The sequence below is a fragment of the Vulpes lagopus genome, chromosome 3, assembly GCF_018345385.1.
Source record: "Vulpes lagopus strain Blue_001 chromosome 3, ASM1834538v1, whole genome shotgun sequence".
NCBI classification, from domain to species: domain Eukaryota; kingdom Metazoa; phylum Chordata; class Mammalia; order Carnivora; family Canidae; genus Vulpes; species Vulpes lagopus.
The window spans coordinates 107510349-107527782 of NC_054826.1; the positions used below are offsets into that span (position 1 = coordinate 107510349).

General features: G+C 43.1%; 1 protein-coding gene across 2 annotated transcripts in view; it reads left to right on the forward strand.

Annotated features, from left to right (window-relative positions):
• The first annotated feature begins 325 nt into the window (after window positions 1-325).
• XPO6 (exportin 6) overlaps window positions 326-17434 on the forward strand; it is a 103051-nt gene continuing 85942 nt past the window's right edge. For both annotated transcript variants that reach the window (XM_041748196.1, XM_041748197.1), the window contains exon 1: window positions 326-536. In XM_041748196.1, coding sequence (XP_041604130.1) covers window positions 534-536 — 3 coding nt within the window. In that variant the 5' untranslated portion in view covers window positions 326-533. The remainder of the gene's footprint in view (window positions 537-17434) is intronic.

The following is a 17434-nucleotide window of genomic DNA, read 5'->3' on the forward strand; positions in this document are numbered from 1 at the left end:
GGGGCGGGCGCGCGCAGGGATGCTCCGGGGGGCGGCGGCGGCCGTGTGGGCTGAGGCGGCGAGGACAGCGGGGGCCCCCGGGCCTCGCCCGTGAGCCGGCCGCCGAGGCCCGTTCAGCCCCCGCCTCTCCAGCCTCCGGGCCGGGCCCGCAGCCGCTTCTGAAGGCGGAGGCCGGGAGCCCCTGCCTGGGCCCGGAGCCTCCCCTCGGGGGTCGGGCCCGGGCGGGGGGCGCCCCCTGTCCCCGAGCCGCTGCCCTCCGAGCCCCATTTCCTGCTTCTTTTTTTTTTTTTTTTCAGTTTCCTTGGGGAGGGCCGGGTGGGTCTAGATGAATCGTTCCCGGGGTCCTCGATGAGGCGGGCCGGGGGGCCGCGCTGCTTTTAGAGGGTCCCCGCGGGGCCCGGGCGGGGCCGCGGCCGTGTCTGCATGGGTGGGGGACTTCCCGATCCGGCCTGGACCATGACCTGAAGTGTGCGAGCGGGACGTGTCCGGAGCTCGAGAGCCAGCTCACCTGAGCCGCCCCTCCCCCGGCCAGCATGGTAAGTGGGGTCCGAGCCCCCTCTCTCCCCGGGGCGGGAGCGGGCCCCGGGACTGCTGAGCCATCGCTTCTCCCCGGGGCGGGGAGAGGCGCGTGCCGAGCCCGGCAGTGACACATGCGTGCAGGCTTTGCAGCCCCGGCTCCGCGCTCCCCTCCCCCCTCCCCTCCCCTCCCCCCCTCCCCCCAGGGATGCCTCAGGACTGGGAGGGACCTGGAAGCGCAGCAGGCACTACCCTCGTGTCCGGGGTTCGCCCCTCTCACGGTGCAGCTGGTTTGACAGGAGCCCTCCTGTGTTTACGGAGGGCCTGCGCCGAGGGGTTGGCTGGTGTTGCTTAATGAGCCCACCCGCGCTCTCCTGAAGTGGGGAGACCGAGGCACGGAGCAACCGACTTACCCGGCTCAAGGTCACTCAGGTGACAGTGGCACGATTGGGAGCTTCGGCAGTTTGACTTCAGAGCTTCTGTTAGACACAGCACGGAGTTGGATGGGGTCTTGCTGTCGGTTTATACCGAAGGAAACACAGGGTTTGTGATTTGCAGAGGTCACTTACCCGGATCGTTGCAAAGTCAGGAACAGGAGTGTGTTGTTTGGACTCCCCAGTGTGCTGCTGTTTCTGCCTCATGCTCTGGCCCTTTCCCCCGCTCGTGCCTGGAAAACTCATCCTTCCACATTCAGCTCAGAAACCACCTCTTCGCTTTCCACGCTTTTTCGGACCCAGAGACACTCTCAGTACTCCCTTAGATTTGTGTACTCACATCTGCTTATTAAGCTTTTGTCTTTATGGTCATAATTGTTTCTGCACCTTATCTCTCTGCAGCAGTAGGTTCAGTTCCCTCAAAGATGAAATTGTCTGAATCTTTTTATCTGCCCCAGCCCCCGGTACATGGTAAGCCCATGGGGGAGCGGTTGATTGCACGGCGTGTGTCTGAGCACCTCCCGTGAAGGAAGTGTTCTTAAGGCTGTCCATTTTACCCCTGTTAGAGATTTAGTAGAGAAAGGGACATAGTGATGGCATCTGTGATGGAGATGTTTAGGCCGGTGGGATTTTTATTTCTTTTAACTTTTTATTATTTTTATTTTTATTTTATTCCTTTGCCAGTGGGATTTTTAAGACATTCAAGGGGCCTGTGGGTGTTGTGTTAGGTTCTGGGCATAAAACGAAGGCCCGCAGTCATGGCCCTTTGTCCTCATGGGGTCACAACCAGTGGGGTAAAATAGACCATGAATGCTGAGCAGCACCGTGTAGTAGACAATGTATGTAGTGTAGTGGCAGATAGGTTAAGCTCTCTGTGTCCCAATTTCCTCATCTGTAAAATGTGGTGTTAGGAATTCCTTAATGAATAATCCAAAGGTATGAGTTGGGACGTTTAGTGAGTGATGAAAGTAGTACTCTACAGTATTCCCTTTTCCATTTACTCTTTCAATTAATTTTCTTGTTTCTTTTTAAGTTGTAAAATACACAGAACATAAAATATACTGTTTTAACCTTTTGTAAGTGTTACAAGTCAGTGGCATTAATTATAGCTGATCAGTTGAACAACTCGGGGGTCTGGGCACTGACCCCCGTGCAGTGGAAAATTGCGTATAACTTTTGACTCCCCCAAAACTTGACTGTTTGTTATTCTACTGTTGACCAGAAGCCTTACTGGTAACATTAACTGTCGATTAATATTTATTTTGTGTGTTAGATGTATTATATACTGTATTCTTAACAAAGTAAGCTAGAGAAAAAATCATTAAGAAAATCATAAGGGGGCAGCCCCGGTGGTGCAGCGGTTTAGCACCGCCTGCAGCCCGGGTTGTGATTCTGGAGAACCAGGATTGAGTCCCACGTCGGGCTTCCAGCATGGAGCCTGCTTCTCCCTTTGCCTCCTGTGTCTCTGCCTCTCTCTCTCTCTCTCTCTCAATAGATAAGTAAATAAATAAATCTTTTTTTTTTTTTTCTTAAAGAAAATCATAAGGAAGAGAAAATACATTTACAATATGATGCTATGTTAAAAAAAATCCATGTATAAGTGGACCTGTGTGGTTGAAACCCATGTTGTTCAAGGGTCACACTGTACATTCATATATTGTTGTGCTTCCATCCCCAGAACTTTTTTCATCTTGTAAAACCGAAACTGAACAATAACTTCATTCCCTTCTCCCTCATCCCCTGGTGACCATACTCTATTTACTGTCTCTGTCAATTTGAGTATTCTTGAGTATCTCATGTAAGTGGAATCATACAATATTGGGTCTTTTTGTAACTGGCTTATTTCACTCAGCACAATGTCAAGTGTGTTTTAGCATGTGTCAGAAAGTCCACTTTAACGCTGAATAATGTTCTGTTGTGAGTATATACCAATTTTGTTTATTCATTCATCTGATGGACACCTGAGTTGCTTCCACCTTTGGCTGTTTTGAGTCATGCTCCTGTGAACAGGGGGTGTACAAATCTTCAGTGAATTTTTTTTTTTAAAGATTTTTAAATTTATTCATGAGAGACACACGGGCAGAGACACAAGCAGAGGGAAAAGCAGGCTCCCTGCTGGGAGCCCGATTCCAGGCTCAATCCCAGGGCCTGGTGATCATGAGCCGAAGGAAGAAGCTCAACCACTGAGCCATCCAGGTGCCCTCTTTCAGTGAATTTTAAGTTGCCACTAAACACCAGGCTCTGGGGAATGTCGGATGAGAAAGCAGAGGAGCTCCTCCCTCCAGGGAACTTGCTAGGAATGTTGCTTTAGGACCTCTGGGCAGAATTTTATTGGTTTTTGACTCAGCTAGCCAAGCACCCTTGAATTCAGATTTCATTTTAATTAGCAATCAGAGCATTATGAAAATGGCCACTTTTGAGCAATCATTGTAAAGTAGTTGACTTCAGATTACAATGTACATTTTTTTCTTAGGGGTAAGTTTTGAGTCAAGGTTTTTGTAAGCTAGACCTCACATGCTTAAGCACAAAGGGGGTGGCCACAGTGGCTGTGACGAGAATAGGACCTGCTAATCATGTCCTTTCTTCATTACTGACACCGGGGGTTCATATCCTGTAGGTGTCCCAGGGTCAGGGGTGTGGGTGGGGCAGGGCTTGTCCCCAGAATACAAGGAAGCTGTTCCCTGGTGTGTATCTTACAGGAGGAGGAGGCCGCAGCGGCGGCTTTCCCTGAGATCACATCTCTTTCTTTAGTCCAGGAACTTTTTCCTATTTCTTACTGACTTAACATTTTTACTTTTAAGAGTATTAGTTGACACGTTTGAGCCTTTTGAGTGCATGTGTGTGCACAAACGGGGTGGGGGAGGGTCAGAGGGAGAGGGAGAAGGAGACTCCCCGCTGAACAGGGAGCCTGATGCATTGTGGAGCTCTATCCCAGGTCCCTAAGATCATGACCAAAGCTTAAGTCAGACCCTTAACTGACTGAGCCACCCAGGTGCCCCTATTTGAGCCTTTTTTTTTTTTTTTATTTGAGCCTTTCTAGTGTCTGTAAAACTTCAATCCGAATGAGGTAAAAATGGTGTAATATGATCAAACTACCATTTATCATGTGTCTTTTGTAAGGTAACTGTTTCTCATTTGTTCATTTTTCTTATAGTCACTCAGTATCTGTATCTGCTCTGGTTAACCAGACCAACCCTGCTAGGTTACATTATGCCAGTTTTTCCAGAGGGGGAGGTGACCGACCAGCTGTAGGATACCTGGGTGGAGCCACATTTGGACCAAGGCACTCTACTCCAAATCTTGCGTTTTTGGCAGGATAGATCTTCCTCAATTTACAGTGGGGTTATGTCCCGATTAACTTATGGGGATATAAGATATCCCCATATCTTGATCTTATGATAGTTTCAACTATAAGTCAAAACTATCATAAGTCAAAACTGCATTTCATATACTTAACCTACCAAACATCATAGCTTAGTCCAATTTACCTTAAATGTGTTTAGAACAAGTAAGTTAGCCTGCAGTTGGGCAAAACCATCTCACACAAAGCCTGTTTTATAATAGTGTTGAACATCTCATGTCATTTACTGAATAATGTACTGAAGGTGAGGAACAGAATGGTTATAGTTGTATTGGTGGTTGACCCTGGTGATTGTGGGCTGATTGTGAGCTGCAGCTGGCTGCTGCTGCCCAGCGTCATGAGAGAATTTCGTACTGCATGTCACTAGCCTGAGAATAGATCCAAAGTCAGAATTTGAAGTATGGTTTCTATTGAATATGAATTGCTTTTGCAGCCTCCTCAAGTCGAACCATTATAAGTTGGGGTCTATCCATACATGTGCAGATCTTGCGTGGAAGATCATGGAAGATGATTGGGAGTGTCATCCAACTCTATTTTGTTTGGTTCTGAGGTAGTGATGAGGGCTGGAGAGTATGGACATTCCTGTTCCTAGAAGAACAGTTTAACCTGCAAATTTAGAACCAGTTAAAAAAGAGATTTCTAAGGGCGGCTGGGTGGTTCAGTGGATTAGGCATCTGATTTAGGGTAGGGTCATGATCTCAGGGTCCTGGGATCAAGTCCTGTGTCTGGCTTCCTATTCAGTCCCTGCTTGTCCCTCTCCCTCTGCTCCTCCCCCTTCTCGTTCTCTCTCTCTTTCTAAACTAAATAAAAATATTTTTTTAAAAAAAGATTTTATTTATTCATGAGACAGAGAGAGAGAGAGAGAGGCAGAGACACATACAGGCAGAGACACATACAGAGGGAGAAGCAGGCTCCATTCAGGGAGCCCGATGTGGGACTTGATGTGGGACTCGATCCGGGACTCGATCCGGCGTCTCCGGGATCCGGCCCCGGGCTGAAGGCGGTGCTAAACCGCTGAGCCACCTGGGCTGCCCAAATCTTTAAAAAAAAAGAGATTTGTCATTGCAGTACAGAATTACTAGAACAGCTACTGTAACTACATTTTATTAGATTATCGGGTTTTGTTGAATTCCCATGGGTTCTTTTTTTTAATTTAAAGATTTTATTTTATTTATATATGAGAGACACAGAGAGGCAGAGACACAGGCAGAGGGAGAAGCAGGCTCCATGCAGGGAGCCCCATGTGGGACTCAATCTCGGGACTCCAGGATCCTGCCCTGGGCCGGAGGCAGGCGCTAAACCACTGAGCCACCCAGGCGTCCCAAATTCCCATGAATTCTTAAATGATGTAATATCTTAGAGGTTCCCACTACTCTGAAAAGGTTTTTTTTTTTTTTTTTTAAAGTTCTTAATATTGAATGAGCTGTTGGTTATTATGGAAATTATGTGCAAAACCAAGTTCTTAGTGTTTTTCTAGTTGTTTGGAAAAACTGCTTTACAAAGACTTATGTTTGAATGTCCCCTTCTGTGACATTCCTGATAATGAGTGGTCCCTATAATGGAGGCAAAATCAGACCTTAGGTTTGGCCACTCGAATGGTATGTCTTCCACTTGTTCATCAATGGTGTTACATGATGCCGCATGCTATAGGAGGCATGAAGAAGCCATGGTGGTGTGGGGAGATGCCAAGGAAAGGTTCTGCAGTACTCAGAAGTTCTGTAGGCAGTCACATAGTTAGAGCTAGGCCAGGAGGCTGGTTCCATGATCAAGAAATGACTTTAACAGCTTTTGAGAAAATTAGACATGCATGGTTCAAGTGATGGAATGACTTTACTGGTAAAGTAAACAAAAACACAATCTGTAATGTATAGAGAAGTAGTTCTCTACAGTAGGTGAGACCTTTTTAGTGCCTCAGTTTATTCACTTGTGAAACTATTGATCTATGTCAAACTTATAATCGTAGGTACTGTGGGTACAATATAATAATACAAAAGTTAATATTTATAGAGGTTAGATTAAGCCATGTATTTTACATATGTTAACTCATTTACTTTTCCAGACAATGCCAGGAGGTAGAGATTAGTTTTATTTATCATTTTATGAATGAAAACATTCAAGACCCTCCTACAACTGCAACTGCGTGATGGACCTGGGATTCAAACCCAGGCAGTTTGGCTCAAGAGTCAGCAGAGTCAGAGCTCATAACTGTTAAACTTTGCCCCAAGAGGGTTAGCAGTGCCCTGCCTTCTAGGAGTCAGTTTAATGAGGCAGATGAGACTATTTTCAGGCTGTTACGAGAGGCTGTAATGAGGGTGATAGTAGAAGAATGCATTGGTACAAAGGTAGCCTATCTGAGATAGACTCACTGAGGAAGAGGGGCCAGGAAAGTTTTCCCAGGAGGCATATTTGAGTCTTGAAGGGTTAGGAAAAGTTGTTTGCAGATACTTACAAAGATCAGATACATATCAGTAAAGATCACAAAATCGTAGATGTCAAGGGAAAAGTGAATGAATTAACATTTGTTGAGTGCTTAGGACTTTTTAGGGCTTCAGGTACTTACAGGACACAAACAGGTTATGTCTTCCCATGGTAAATATCTTTACTGCTGCTACCCAGATCAGCGGCTCCTCCATTTCTTTGTTCCCCTTTTCAGTAGAACTCCAGGGGATAGGGCTCTCTGATTTCTCACCTTCCATTCTAGCTCATGAATCAAGGTCCCTCTCTGCAGGTACTCCAGGTGGTAGTTAGTTCTCAAGTCCCCTCCAGAGCATCCACTCCTTCATATCCGCTTTACTTCTTTTTGTAGCATTTACTTTATGTATTTATTTAAAGGAAGCTTCATGCTTAACGTGGGACTTGAACTCATGACCCTGAGATTGAGTCGCGTGCTCTACTGACTGAGCCAGACAGGCCGCCCTGTGTAGCATTGACCATTTTTAAACATTTTACATACATAACGTTATTTATGAGGTCTATTTTTATCTCCTTCGGCCAAAATATTGACTCCGTAAAGCTAAGGATCTTCACTTTGTTCATTGATGTGTCCCAAGAGTCTGGAACAATTTTTGGTACAGGAGACAGTTATGTTGTGGAGGTCTTGATGTTCAAAGAGGCCTTTAGAAGGTGGGAGTAAGCCAGGTTCCCTATGATGAACAGAACTTGCAGAGAGAGGATATTTCAGAGGAGAAGGGCGGAACTACTAGAATGTTCAAACCATTGGCTGGACTGGTTTGACTGCGGTGGGTTTTGTCAAGTAGTGGTAGTTGGAGAGAAAGCCATAAAGATAGTTAATGGCTAGATTTTTGGAGGGCCTTCGTTACTACTCTAGGGAGTTTGGCTTTGTGGGCTGGTTTTTCCTACAACGAAAATGAGTCCATCTGCCTTGTAGAGTTTACGTTGGTATGGGAAACTGATGGGACATATTATGTGTATGGATGTGACAAAAGTTGGTTTTTGGGTGTGGAATTAGGGTGAGGAGAACTTGAGCAAGAGAGTTGTTCCTGCTTAAAAAAACTGATCCTGGAGTCAAGGGATAAAGAAAAGGGAAAAGCTCAAGCTGATTTTGGAAGCCTCTAACCTGGCAACTGGAAATAGTGTGTGTGTGTGGGTTGTTTACTGAATTGGTGATTTGGATTTGGTAGGAATGGAGGAGATGACAGGTAAAGAAAGTGACAGGACGATAATAGATGTCGTTCCGTGAGGTGGGCCTTTGCTGCTGTGTTGAGGTGCAAGTGATTGGCAATGGGGTCCTGATGATTTTGTGAAGGTGGGTTGTCGACATACGACATACGTATCCAAGTCAAGGAAGATGTGACAGTACAGGGTGGGGTGAAGAGGGAGGGAGCTCCTGAGCTTGTAGCTACTGCATTCAGCCTGCACTTTTGACAACCCATAGCGGATTGCCCTTCTGTCTTCACTGCTTTTCTTTTTTTTTTTTTTTTAAATTTTTATTTATTTATGATAGAGAGAGAGAGAGAGGGAGGGGCAGAGACACAGGCAGAGGGAGAAGCAGGCTCCATGCACCGGGAGCCCGACGTGGGACTCGATCCCGGGTCTCCAGGATCGCGCCCTGGGCCAAAGGCAGGCGCCAAACCGCTGCGCCACCCAGGGATCCCCGTGTCTTCACTGCTTTTCAAGATCACCTATAACTTCTGTGTGTGGAAGCCAGTATATATGGCTTCTTTTCAGCCGTTATGCCATCTGATTTTTCCCTTTGGCCCTTGGCAACCACTGGACTTCTTTTCTTTTCTGAAACTTTTTTTTTTGTTGTTGGCTCCCATGATATTACTGCCTTGGTTCAGTCTCCCTCCGTCTGTCTTATGGCTTCAGTTAGGATCTGTGTGCCAGTGAGAGCTCAGCCTTACTTCCGTTGACATCCACCTGAGCATCCTGTAGACATCAAATTAAACATGTCTAAACCAAGTCCATCATCTTCCCCTCAGGTTAGTGCCTCCTCCCCTGTGCCCTGGTTCTGTTCATGACTTTATTCACTTGGACTCTCAAGTGGTAAACCTGAGTCATCTTTAACTTCCTCTTTGCCTTCAGTCCCCACATGTAGACTTGTGGATGCTCTGCTGACTTGTGTTCTGACCCCAGCCTTTCCTTCCATTTCTCCCCCACTTTGGTCAGGCTGTGTCTTTTGCTTTCACTCTTGGTGTCTTGACAGCTTCCACGTCTCCCCCTTGCAGTTCATCTTCTATATTCCTGTTAGAGCCCCCTCACAGAGCTCAAGTGGGAGCATGTCATATGACCCCAAATCATTCAGAAATCATTCAGAGCAGAGAATCTCCATTGTCAGAGACCAAGTTGCTTTTTTTTTTTTTTTCTTTTTGAGAGAGAGTGGAAGGGAGGGAGGAGGGAAGAAGACAAGGTGGGAGAGGCAGAGGGAGAGAGAGAATCTTAAGCAGTCTCCATACCTAGGTGGAGCCCCAACTTGGGGCTTAATCTCAGGACCCTGAGGTCATGATCTGATGTGAAATCAGGAGTTGGATGCTTAACTGACTGAGCCACCTGGGCACCTTCAGAGACCAAATTTTTGGTCATCACAGAGTGGTGGAAAGCGCTAGGGCCCTGGATTTTCATAGTTTCACTCTTAGTTCTCTTGGTACGGATGCAGATTAATTATTAAATGCTTAAAGTGATTTATTTGGAATGTCTTTTAAAGACTTCTCAAATTATACCTGTTCTCTAGCCACAACAAACTGTCATTTCCAGAACATTGAGTACACTTCATACTTCTCTGCGTTTGGTCAGTGCTGTTCCCTCTGCTCTTCTGTCCTTTGCTTCATTTTCACAGGCCCTTTTGAGGGTTTCTGGCTATCATCTTTGATATAGTTAGGTTTTTTCTTTTGGCTTTTATTATTTTGATGTGTTTGTTTTTACTGTATAGGAATTAAAAGACTACGCTACATGCTTCTAGTAAGTGTCAAACAGTGCAGAAGTTTGAAGGGCACAGTGTGAGAGACTCTTCAGCTCCTGGACCCTCCATTCAGTCCCACTCCAAGCCTGTGGGTGGGGAGGATTAGTCCTTGCCTTTTTAAGAGTCTGTATCAGGGTGAGTCTCAGGCCTCTTTGTATTCCCAGTGCGCCTTAAGCATTCTGCAGATAGTGAGGCAGTCAAAAAGAGTCAGGTGTGAAAAAAAATCCAATAAGGTCAAGGCAGGTGCTAGAACTTAGTAAATGACAATGATGGTATTTGAGGAGTGTGGTAAGATTGAAATAAAGGATGAATATAGTAAGCATCCTGCTTTCCCCAAAACTCATGCAGCCTGCACGCTCAGATTATGGCATTTTTCCCCTGGGCAGGTGGGGGCCCAGGGACAGATGGGGAGGGGAAGTTGTTACAAGAAATGCTGTGTAGATGCGTGTTTCAGGGGAGGCTCCAGACACAAATTGCTGCTGCAAGAACTGCTGGGCTCAGTGGGGATTGGGTGTGGTGAGAGAAGGGTTGTGGATGCTGAGGAAACTCAAAGCGCAGAGGGAAGTGAGATAGGTGCAGGAGGCTGATGAGAAAAGGAAGGAAGCTGGGGGTCAGAGGGAGCAAAAGGTCTACGTGTTTCATAATTACGCTCGGCTCTTGGCATTGTTGAGGGACCCTCGTATACACTGCATACGGTACTTCATTTAATTTAATGGCAGCCTTGCAAGGTAGGTCTTCTCTGTTCCCATTGTATGTTTGGGAAGATGAAGGTGCTGAGACTCCAGGAAGGTAATGTAAGGAGCTTGACCAAAATTGCACAGCGAGTTGATAGGGATGGGACTCGGAGCCAAGTTTCTAACTCCACAGCTTATGTTTTTTCTGTATCCGTAGGTTTCTCCGTAAGCCAGTGCACATTTACACAGGCATATATACTTGAAATGTAGTCCACCTGGGTGTATTGTCCCAGGAAAAGTAGTACGTCTAGTCATCTAACCTTAAAATTTGTAAAACTGACTTCATAATAGAAAGGGCAAGATGGTAAAAATTTGCTGGTAACAAAAGAGACCCTAGGTATCCGCATAACCTCTAATGTGATAGGACAGGCATGGCTGTTGAGAGCATGGTGGTAGCTGGACCACATTATGGGGCATCAGCAGCAAAGAAGGTGGCTTGATTTCTTTATGCACTTCAGTTAAGTCCATTAGGTTTAGCTCATTTACATTAGAGCAGCCTGCTGTTTTGTGTGAAGGTTATCATAAAAAAGATCTCTGGTCTCAGACTCCCTGAAAAGGTAAAGGTATTTTATTAGCTAAATGCACCTGCCCCCCCCCCCCCCCCCAAAAAAAAAATCCTTGGTTTCTAAATTGGCTCGTAATCAGACCTGGGAAGATTTATTTGTTTATTTGGAAAAGAGTAATGACTGGATGACATGTGTTTATTAAAAATCAAGTAGGGTTAAAAGGTACAAAGAACATTGGCAAAAAAAGAAATCATCCCAAATCCTAGTACTCTAAACTATGATTAATCTTACATAAATATCCGTCTTTGTTCTTACGTATCTATCTGGATAAGTGAGATGGAGTCCTAAAATAAGTACTTGCATTTAAAAAGTGATCATGCAGGTTTTTGGGATCATATTAGTTTTAAAATAAGGAAAAAATCAAAAAATTTTTAAAGATTTTATTTATTTATTCACCACACCCACCCACACACACACACACACACACACACACAGAGAGAGGCAGAGACATAGGCAGAGGGAGAAGCAGGCTCCATGCAGGAAGCCCGATGTGGGACTCGATCCCGGAACCCCTGGATCACACCCTGAGCCAAAGGCACATGCTCAACTGCTAAGCCACCCAGGCATCCCTTGAAATATTTAAATACAGAAAGTTGCAAAAAGAATACCAGGAGTCCCCAGTGGTGGCATCATCTATAGCTGTGTGCAATATCAAAACCAGGAAACTGACATTGGTATGTGTTAGTTATCGACTAGACTATAGACTGTATTTAGTTTTCACCCGTTTTTAACCTACAGTCACTTGTGTGTATGGTTCTGTGCTGTTTAGTCCATGTATTGATTCATGTATCTACCACCTCAGTCAAGGTATAGAGCTGTCCCATCAGCACAGAAGACCACTGTCAAGCCTAATACTGTCTTGTGTTTTAGCCTCCCTCCCCCTTTCCTAGCACCCACTCATCTCTCTTTTCTCTCTGTCCTAGCATCTACTCATCTCTCTTTTCTCTCTAGTTTTGTCATTTTGAGAATGGTGTACGAGCATAGTCAGTATGTAACCTTTTGAGCTTGACTCTTTTCACTAAGCATAGTGCCCTTGAGGTCACTTGAATTTAATAGCAGGAAAAGAAAACAAGTGAAGCTGAAAAAGGAATTGTCAGTTTTCAAATAAATCTGTGCTTCAATAATTATTAGCTCTTGATAAATCCCTATAGGTTAAAGAAAAAGATCATGAAAGGCATTAAGAGGATGGCATAATTTTTATTTTACTTATTTTTAAGTAAGCTTTATGCCCAACATGGGGGTTGAACTCAATGACCCCAAGATCGAGTTGTCTGCTCTCTACTGACTGAACCAGCTAGGTGCTCCAAGAAGAGGGCATTTTTAATAAATATATTTCATGTTTCAGTTCTAGGTAATATCAGTGAGCTTAATATTAGGAAAAATAAGAACATTTGAACTCCTTCTCTTTACACCTTCTCATTCTTGGTGGTTATTTATAGTCTGTTCTATAACCATAATGTCTTTAGTATTTAGTTTTAGTTTTTTAGTTTTAGTTTTTTAGTTTAGTTTTAGTTTTTTTGTTTTAAAGGATTCAGTGTTCCCCATTGGTTCTTTTAACTGTGCTCTTTCCATATCTGAAGTCTTTAATTCATCTTCCTGTTGGCTAGATTTTACTGTCAATTTTGATTGTCACTTAAGTGGTGAATTAAGAATGCCTACTTTTATGCTTAAAGGACATCTTGGCTAGGTATAAAATTCTTGGTTTGCACTCTTTCCTGCAGATCCTTAGATATTGTTCCACCATCTGGGGTTGAGTGTTTTATTGACCCTTTTAATCTATTCAGCATTGATTAGCTGATAATTTTTTCAAAAGTTTATGGTTATTATATTCTCTGAATTATTATTTTTTAGAGATTTTACTTAATTAATTAATTAATTAATTTATTTATTCATGAGAGGCACAGAGACATAGGCAGATGGAGAAGCAGGCTCCCTGTGGGAAGCTGTTGTGGGATTTGATCCCAGGACTCCAGGATCATGCCCTAAGCTGAAGGCAGTTGCTCAACTACTGAGCCACTCAGGGATCCCTTATTTCATGTTAGAATATGCCTGTTGTCCTTGTCCATAAATGGTAATACTCATGGGTCATATATTCTTTTCCTAAGAATTTTGTTGATATTTCTCCATTGTTTTCTGCCATTGAGTGATGTGTGGAAAAGGATGGTTAGCCTAATTTATATAGTGTTGTCCCTTTACCCCAGTTAGAGATAGCTTGCCTTTATTACATGGTTATTAGAAGAAATCTGTATTGAAGTTCAGTAACTCAATTAGGATATCTTTTAGTGTGGATTTTTTTTTTAAGATTTTATTTACTTATTCATGAGACACACACACACACACAGAGGTAGAGACACAGGCAGAGGGAGAAGCAGGCTCCATGCAGGAAGCCCAATGTGGGACTCAATCCTGGGACTCCAGGATCATGCCCTGAACCAAAGGCAGATGCTCAACTGCTGAGCCACCCAGGTGTCTCAGTGTGGATTTTAAAAAAAAAAGATTAATTTGTTTTTTAGAGAGAGGGAGCAGGAGCAGAGGGAGAAGGAGAGAATCTCAAGCAGACTCCCCACTGAGTGAGAAGCCCTATTTGTGGCTGGATTTCACAATCCTGAGATCACGATCTGAGCTGAAATCAAGAGTCAGATACTCAACCGACTGAGTGACCCAGGTACCCCACACGTGGATTAATTTTTTGTCATTTTGCCCTAGAACATGCCTGCCTTAAGGTATTTAGCTAATTCCCTAATGTTGGCTGTTTTAGATTTCTAGTGTTTGGTGCTAATGCTGTAATAAACACATTGAATATATCTTTGTCTGCTTTGTGAAACTGTACGATAAGTCTCTAGAAGAATTGTGGGGCAATATCAGTTTTTACTCTCATTAGTAGAGTATTTCCTATTTCTTTGCCCTCTGGCTGACCATTAAAACTTTTTAATGTGAAAGGCGAAAATGGCACATCAGGCACATCATGTGTGAGCCTTTCTTTAGTTGTGAGTGAAGTGAACATCTTTTGATATTTTATTGCCATGTGTGATTTTTTTTTTCCCCCATGTCTGCTGACCATTCCTGATCTCCTGATCTGTGTATATTTCTCAGTTGGGTCAGCCAGCAATTAAAAAAAAAATGTAATTTGGCTCTATTTTAGAATCAATAAAGTTATGTTTGGAATGGCTTCCACATTTGGTAGATGAATCTCATACTGCTGATTTTATTCAGAAAAAGAACACTAACATTTCATGTATATTGATATTGTGGACTTGACTAAAGCGAGTGTTTCAGTGATGGGACTGCATAACCTGATCATTTTCTAAACTTTTGTCTGGTGATCCTTGCAGGGTGTTTTTTTTTTTTTTTTTTTTTTTGATCCATGCAGTTAAAACTGCTATTCTTCTCCACACAACTTCATGTATGTCATAACATCAAGTAAAAAATATTTAATTATAGGAAAGCAGTTCCATTGCCAGAAAGCTGTGGAGCTCACCATGGTGAAGTGATTTTTCTGGTAATCATTTGTTAACTGGGTTTATGAACCAGAATGTGAATTTAGAATGCTAAAATATATATGAAGTAATTTCATAAAGGAGTTTACCAGTCATGTGTAGTATGTCTCTGATTTTATTTTTTTCTGAGACTTCCCTGATGGCAGAGAGCCCTACATTGGTTAAAGGAAGGCACCTGTCCTGGGGATATAGGTCAAAGCAGCTCTTTGTAAATATGACATTTCTTAAAACTCTTGGGTTGTACCTTAAACATTTTTTTGTTTAAAAGTCAATATATATACTTTTTTCCTCTTATCTCTCCTCCCTTTCTGTCCTCCCCAGTCTTCACAAGCAAATTAAAGACCCAGGCACATATGTTATTTTTGAGCACACCAGGTGGCCTTCATATCGTTTTACTGTGGGAGTGACTGGTCCATGTTTCCAGACCTTTGTGGACAGACAGACTTGGCTGAGAAGTGCTGAAAATTCCCATCCTGGTGGAACCATAAAGGACAGTTCTTCTAAAGAGAAGATGCCTGAAGGCTTTTAAAGACCTTGAAGAAATGTCCGAAAACATTTTGAGAAAAAGAATACCCCTTTATACCTCAAAAACAAACAGTTTGAAAGTGAAAGGGCTTTGAGTGGACTGCTTTTATTGGCACATGCTCTGTAGACCCTTGACATTTGATGCTTGTGGTTTTGATGATTGTCACTGACCTTCAAAGTCTTTGATAAATCATTTGTTATTTTGTAAAGGTATGTCTTGCAGTGTCTAGAACAAGTCACTTAGCCGGCTAGTGAGTGAATCCTGCTGACCTAGCTCAGGGCAGCCTAGGGGTGCTTTACCGTTCGGGGTTGTGACTTGGGAGATGTAAAAAAAAGTCTACTTTGTGGAAGATAAACCCCAAAGAAATTCAACTAATGGAACTGATGATACAAGTGAAAAGATAAAAGGATGTTAAAATTCTTGGTAAGGAAATAAAAGTTAGGGATAAGTCCAAGAGTAGAAAGTTCAGTTTGCTGGTGTCTTGGATTCACCATGCCCTTGGTGTAGAGAGAAAGGAAAGCAGTTCCTAATGTGGGAGGAGTGCAGGGCTGTTGCAAATACTGCTGATGATGGAGGGAAGTTGAAAAGACTTTTAACTAATTAGGTGCCTGGGTGGCTCATTCAGTTGAGTGATGGACTCTTGGTTTTGGCTCAGGTCATGATCTTGTGTTTGTGGGATCAAGCCCCATGTCTGACACTGTGCTCAGTTTCTTTTTGGAGTGTGCTTCAGATTCTTCCTCTCTGTCTCTCCCTGCTTGCGTGCGTGCACATTCTCAAAAATGAATAAAATCTTAAAAAAGGAAAGAATTTTAACTTGTGGTATGAGTCTATGCACGGATAAGTGTGTAATTTGTCATTGTTTACCAAAATGGAAAGTAAGGGGGAAGAAGCATTGCGGGTGAATTTAGGGGCTTGCTTATAATAGAGTTTGTGAAATAATTGGGGACTCATCTTGAGTTAATTGAATGTGAGGATGGAAAAGAGTGAAGAGAAATTCTAGAAGTTTATAACTTCTGGAAGTTTCTAACCCTGGATGAGGATATATGCATGTCAACAAATGATTACCATGCTGGGAGATAAGTGCAGAAATAGAGCCTTGTAAGAGGTACAATTGTACTTAAAAAAAAAAAAAAAAAAAAAAGCCTGTCCAAAATGGAGAGTTGTATCAGGGAAGGCTTCCCAAAGGAGGTGACACTGGGGTAAGATTGCAGAGCAGACTAGGAAGTCACTGGGCAAAGAATTGGGACTTAAGGTGGAGAAGCAGAAGGGCCATTTTTGGGCAGATGGAGCCCCACATACATGCAGAAGAGTGGTCAGTTCTTGTAGACTAAAGTTCTGAAATACTGAAGAGTGAGCAGTCCTCTAGGCAATACCTGTAATCTCTGTGAAGGCATCCACTCCAGAAAAGGCTTTTAATTCATGACAAAAGGAGCCCTGTGCTTTAATCCAGCCCAGGAAATTATTCATCTGCATTCCGCATTCTGTTTTGAGAGAAAAATAAGTGGTTTTTCAAGGATTTATTATTTAACTTAAACATCTTATTTTGGAAGTACTTTTAGACCTTCAGAGGAGTTGCACAAATAAGGTGTTCCTGCATCCTCTTCTCCCATGGGGATTTAGTTTTTTTAAAAAGCTACTAAAAAAATAATCAAGCCTTCCAAGATTTGTGGCCAGTGAATTAGCTCAGTTTCTGTGGCTTCTTCATTCTCCTGCATTTGGTGATTGAATTAGGTGCTGATGTTATCATAGAGTCTTCTCTGCCACCTCTTGATTTTGCCTAGTTATATTTTTCCTTGATGGTAGTATTTTGAACTCTGTAGCCTACTATGATAAAATAGACAAGAGCTTACTGTCCTTTGATTCAGCCTCTTGGCTTTTGTTTCCTTCTAGTCTTTTTTCCTGTTTACCTTTTAAATATGGCTGAGATCACACTGTAAATGCACTTTTTTCCTTCTTTTTCCATGTAACATTATAGTATAAGTGGCTTTCCAAATGTTCAAATACTTCATAAATATTTACAGTGGCTGTGTAATATTGCATTGGATAGATTCTTGGGCAGTTAGATTGTTCCACTTTTTTTGCCATTGTAAATAATGTGATTAATGTTTTTGCAAAGAGCTTTTTCTGTATTTCAGAAAATTGCCTTAGGCTAGATTCCCAGAAGGACCCAAGGGTATGAAGATTTTTAATAAACCTTTTATTTTAAAATAGTTTTATTTTTTTTATTTTTTATTTTTTAAATTTTTATTTATTTATGATAGTCACACACACACACACACACACACACACACACACAGAGGCAGAGACATAGGCAGAGGGAGAAGCAGGCTCCATGCACTAGGCGCCCGATGTGGGATTCGATCCCGGGTCTCCAGGATCGC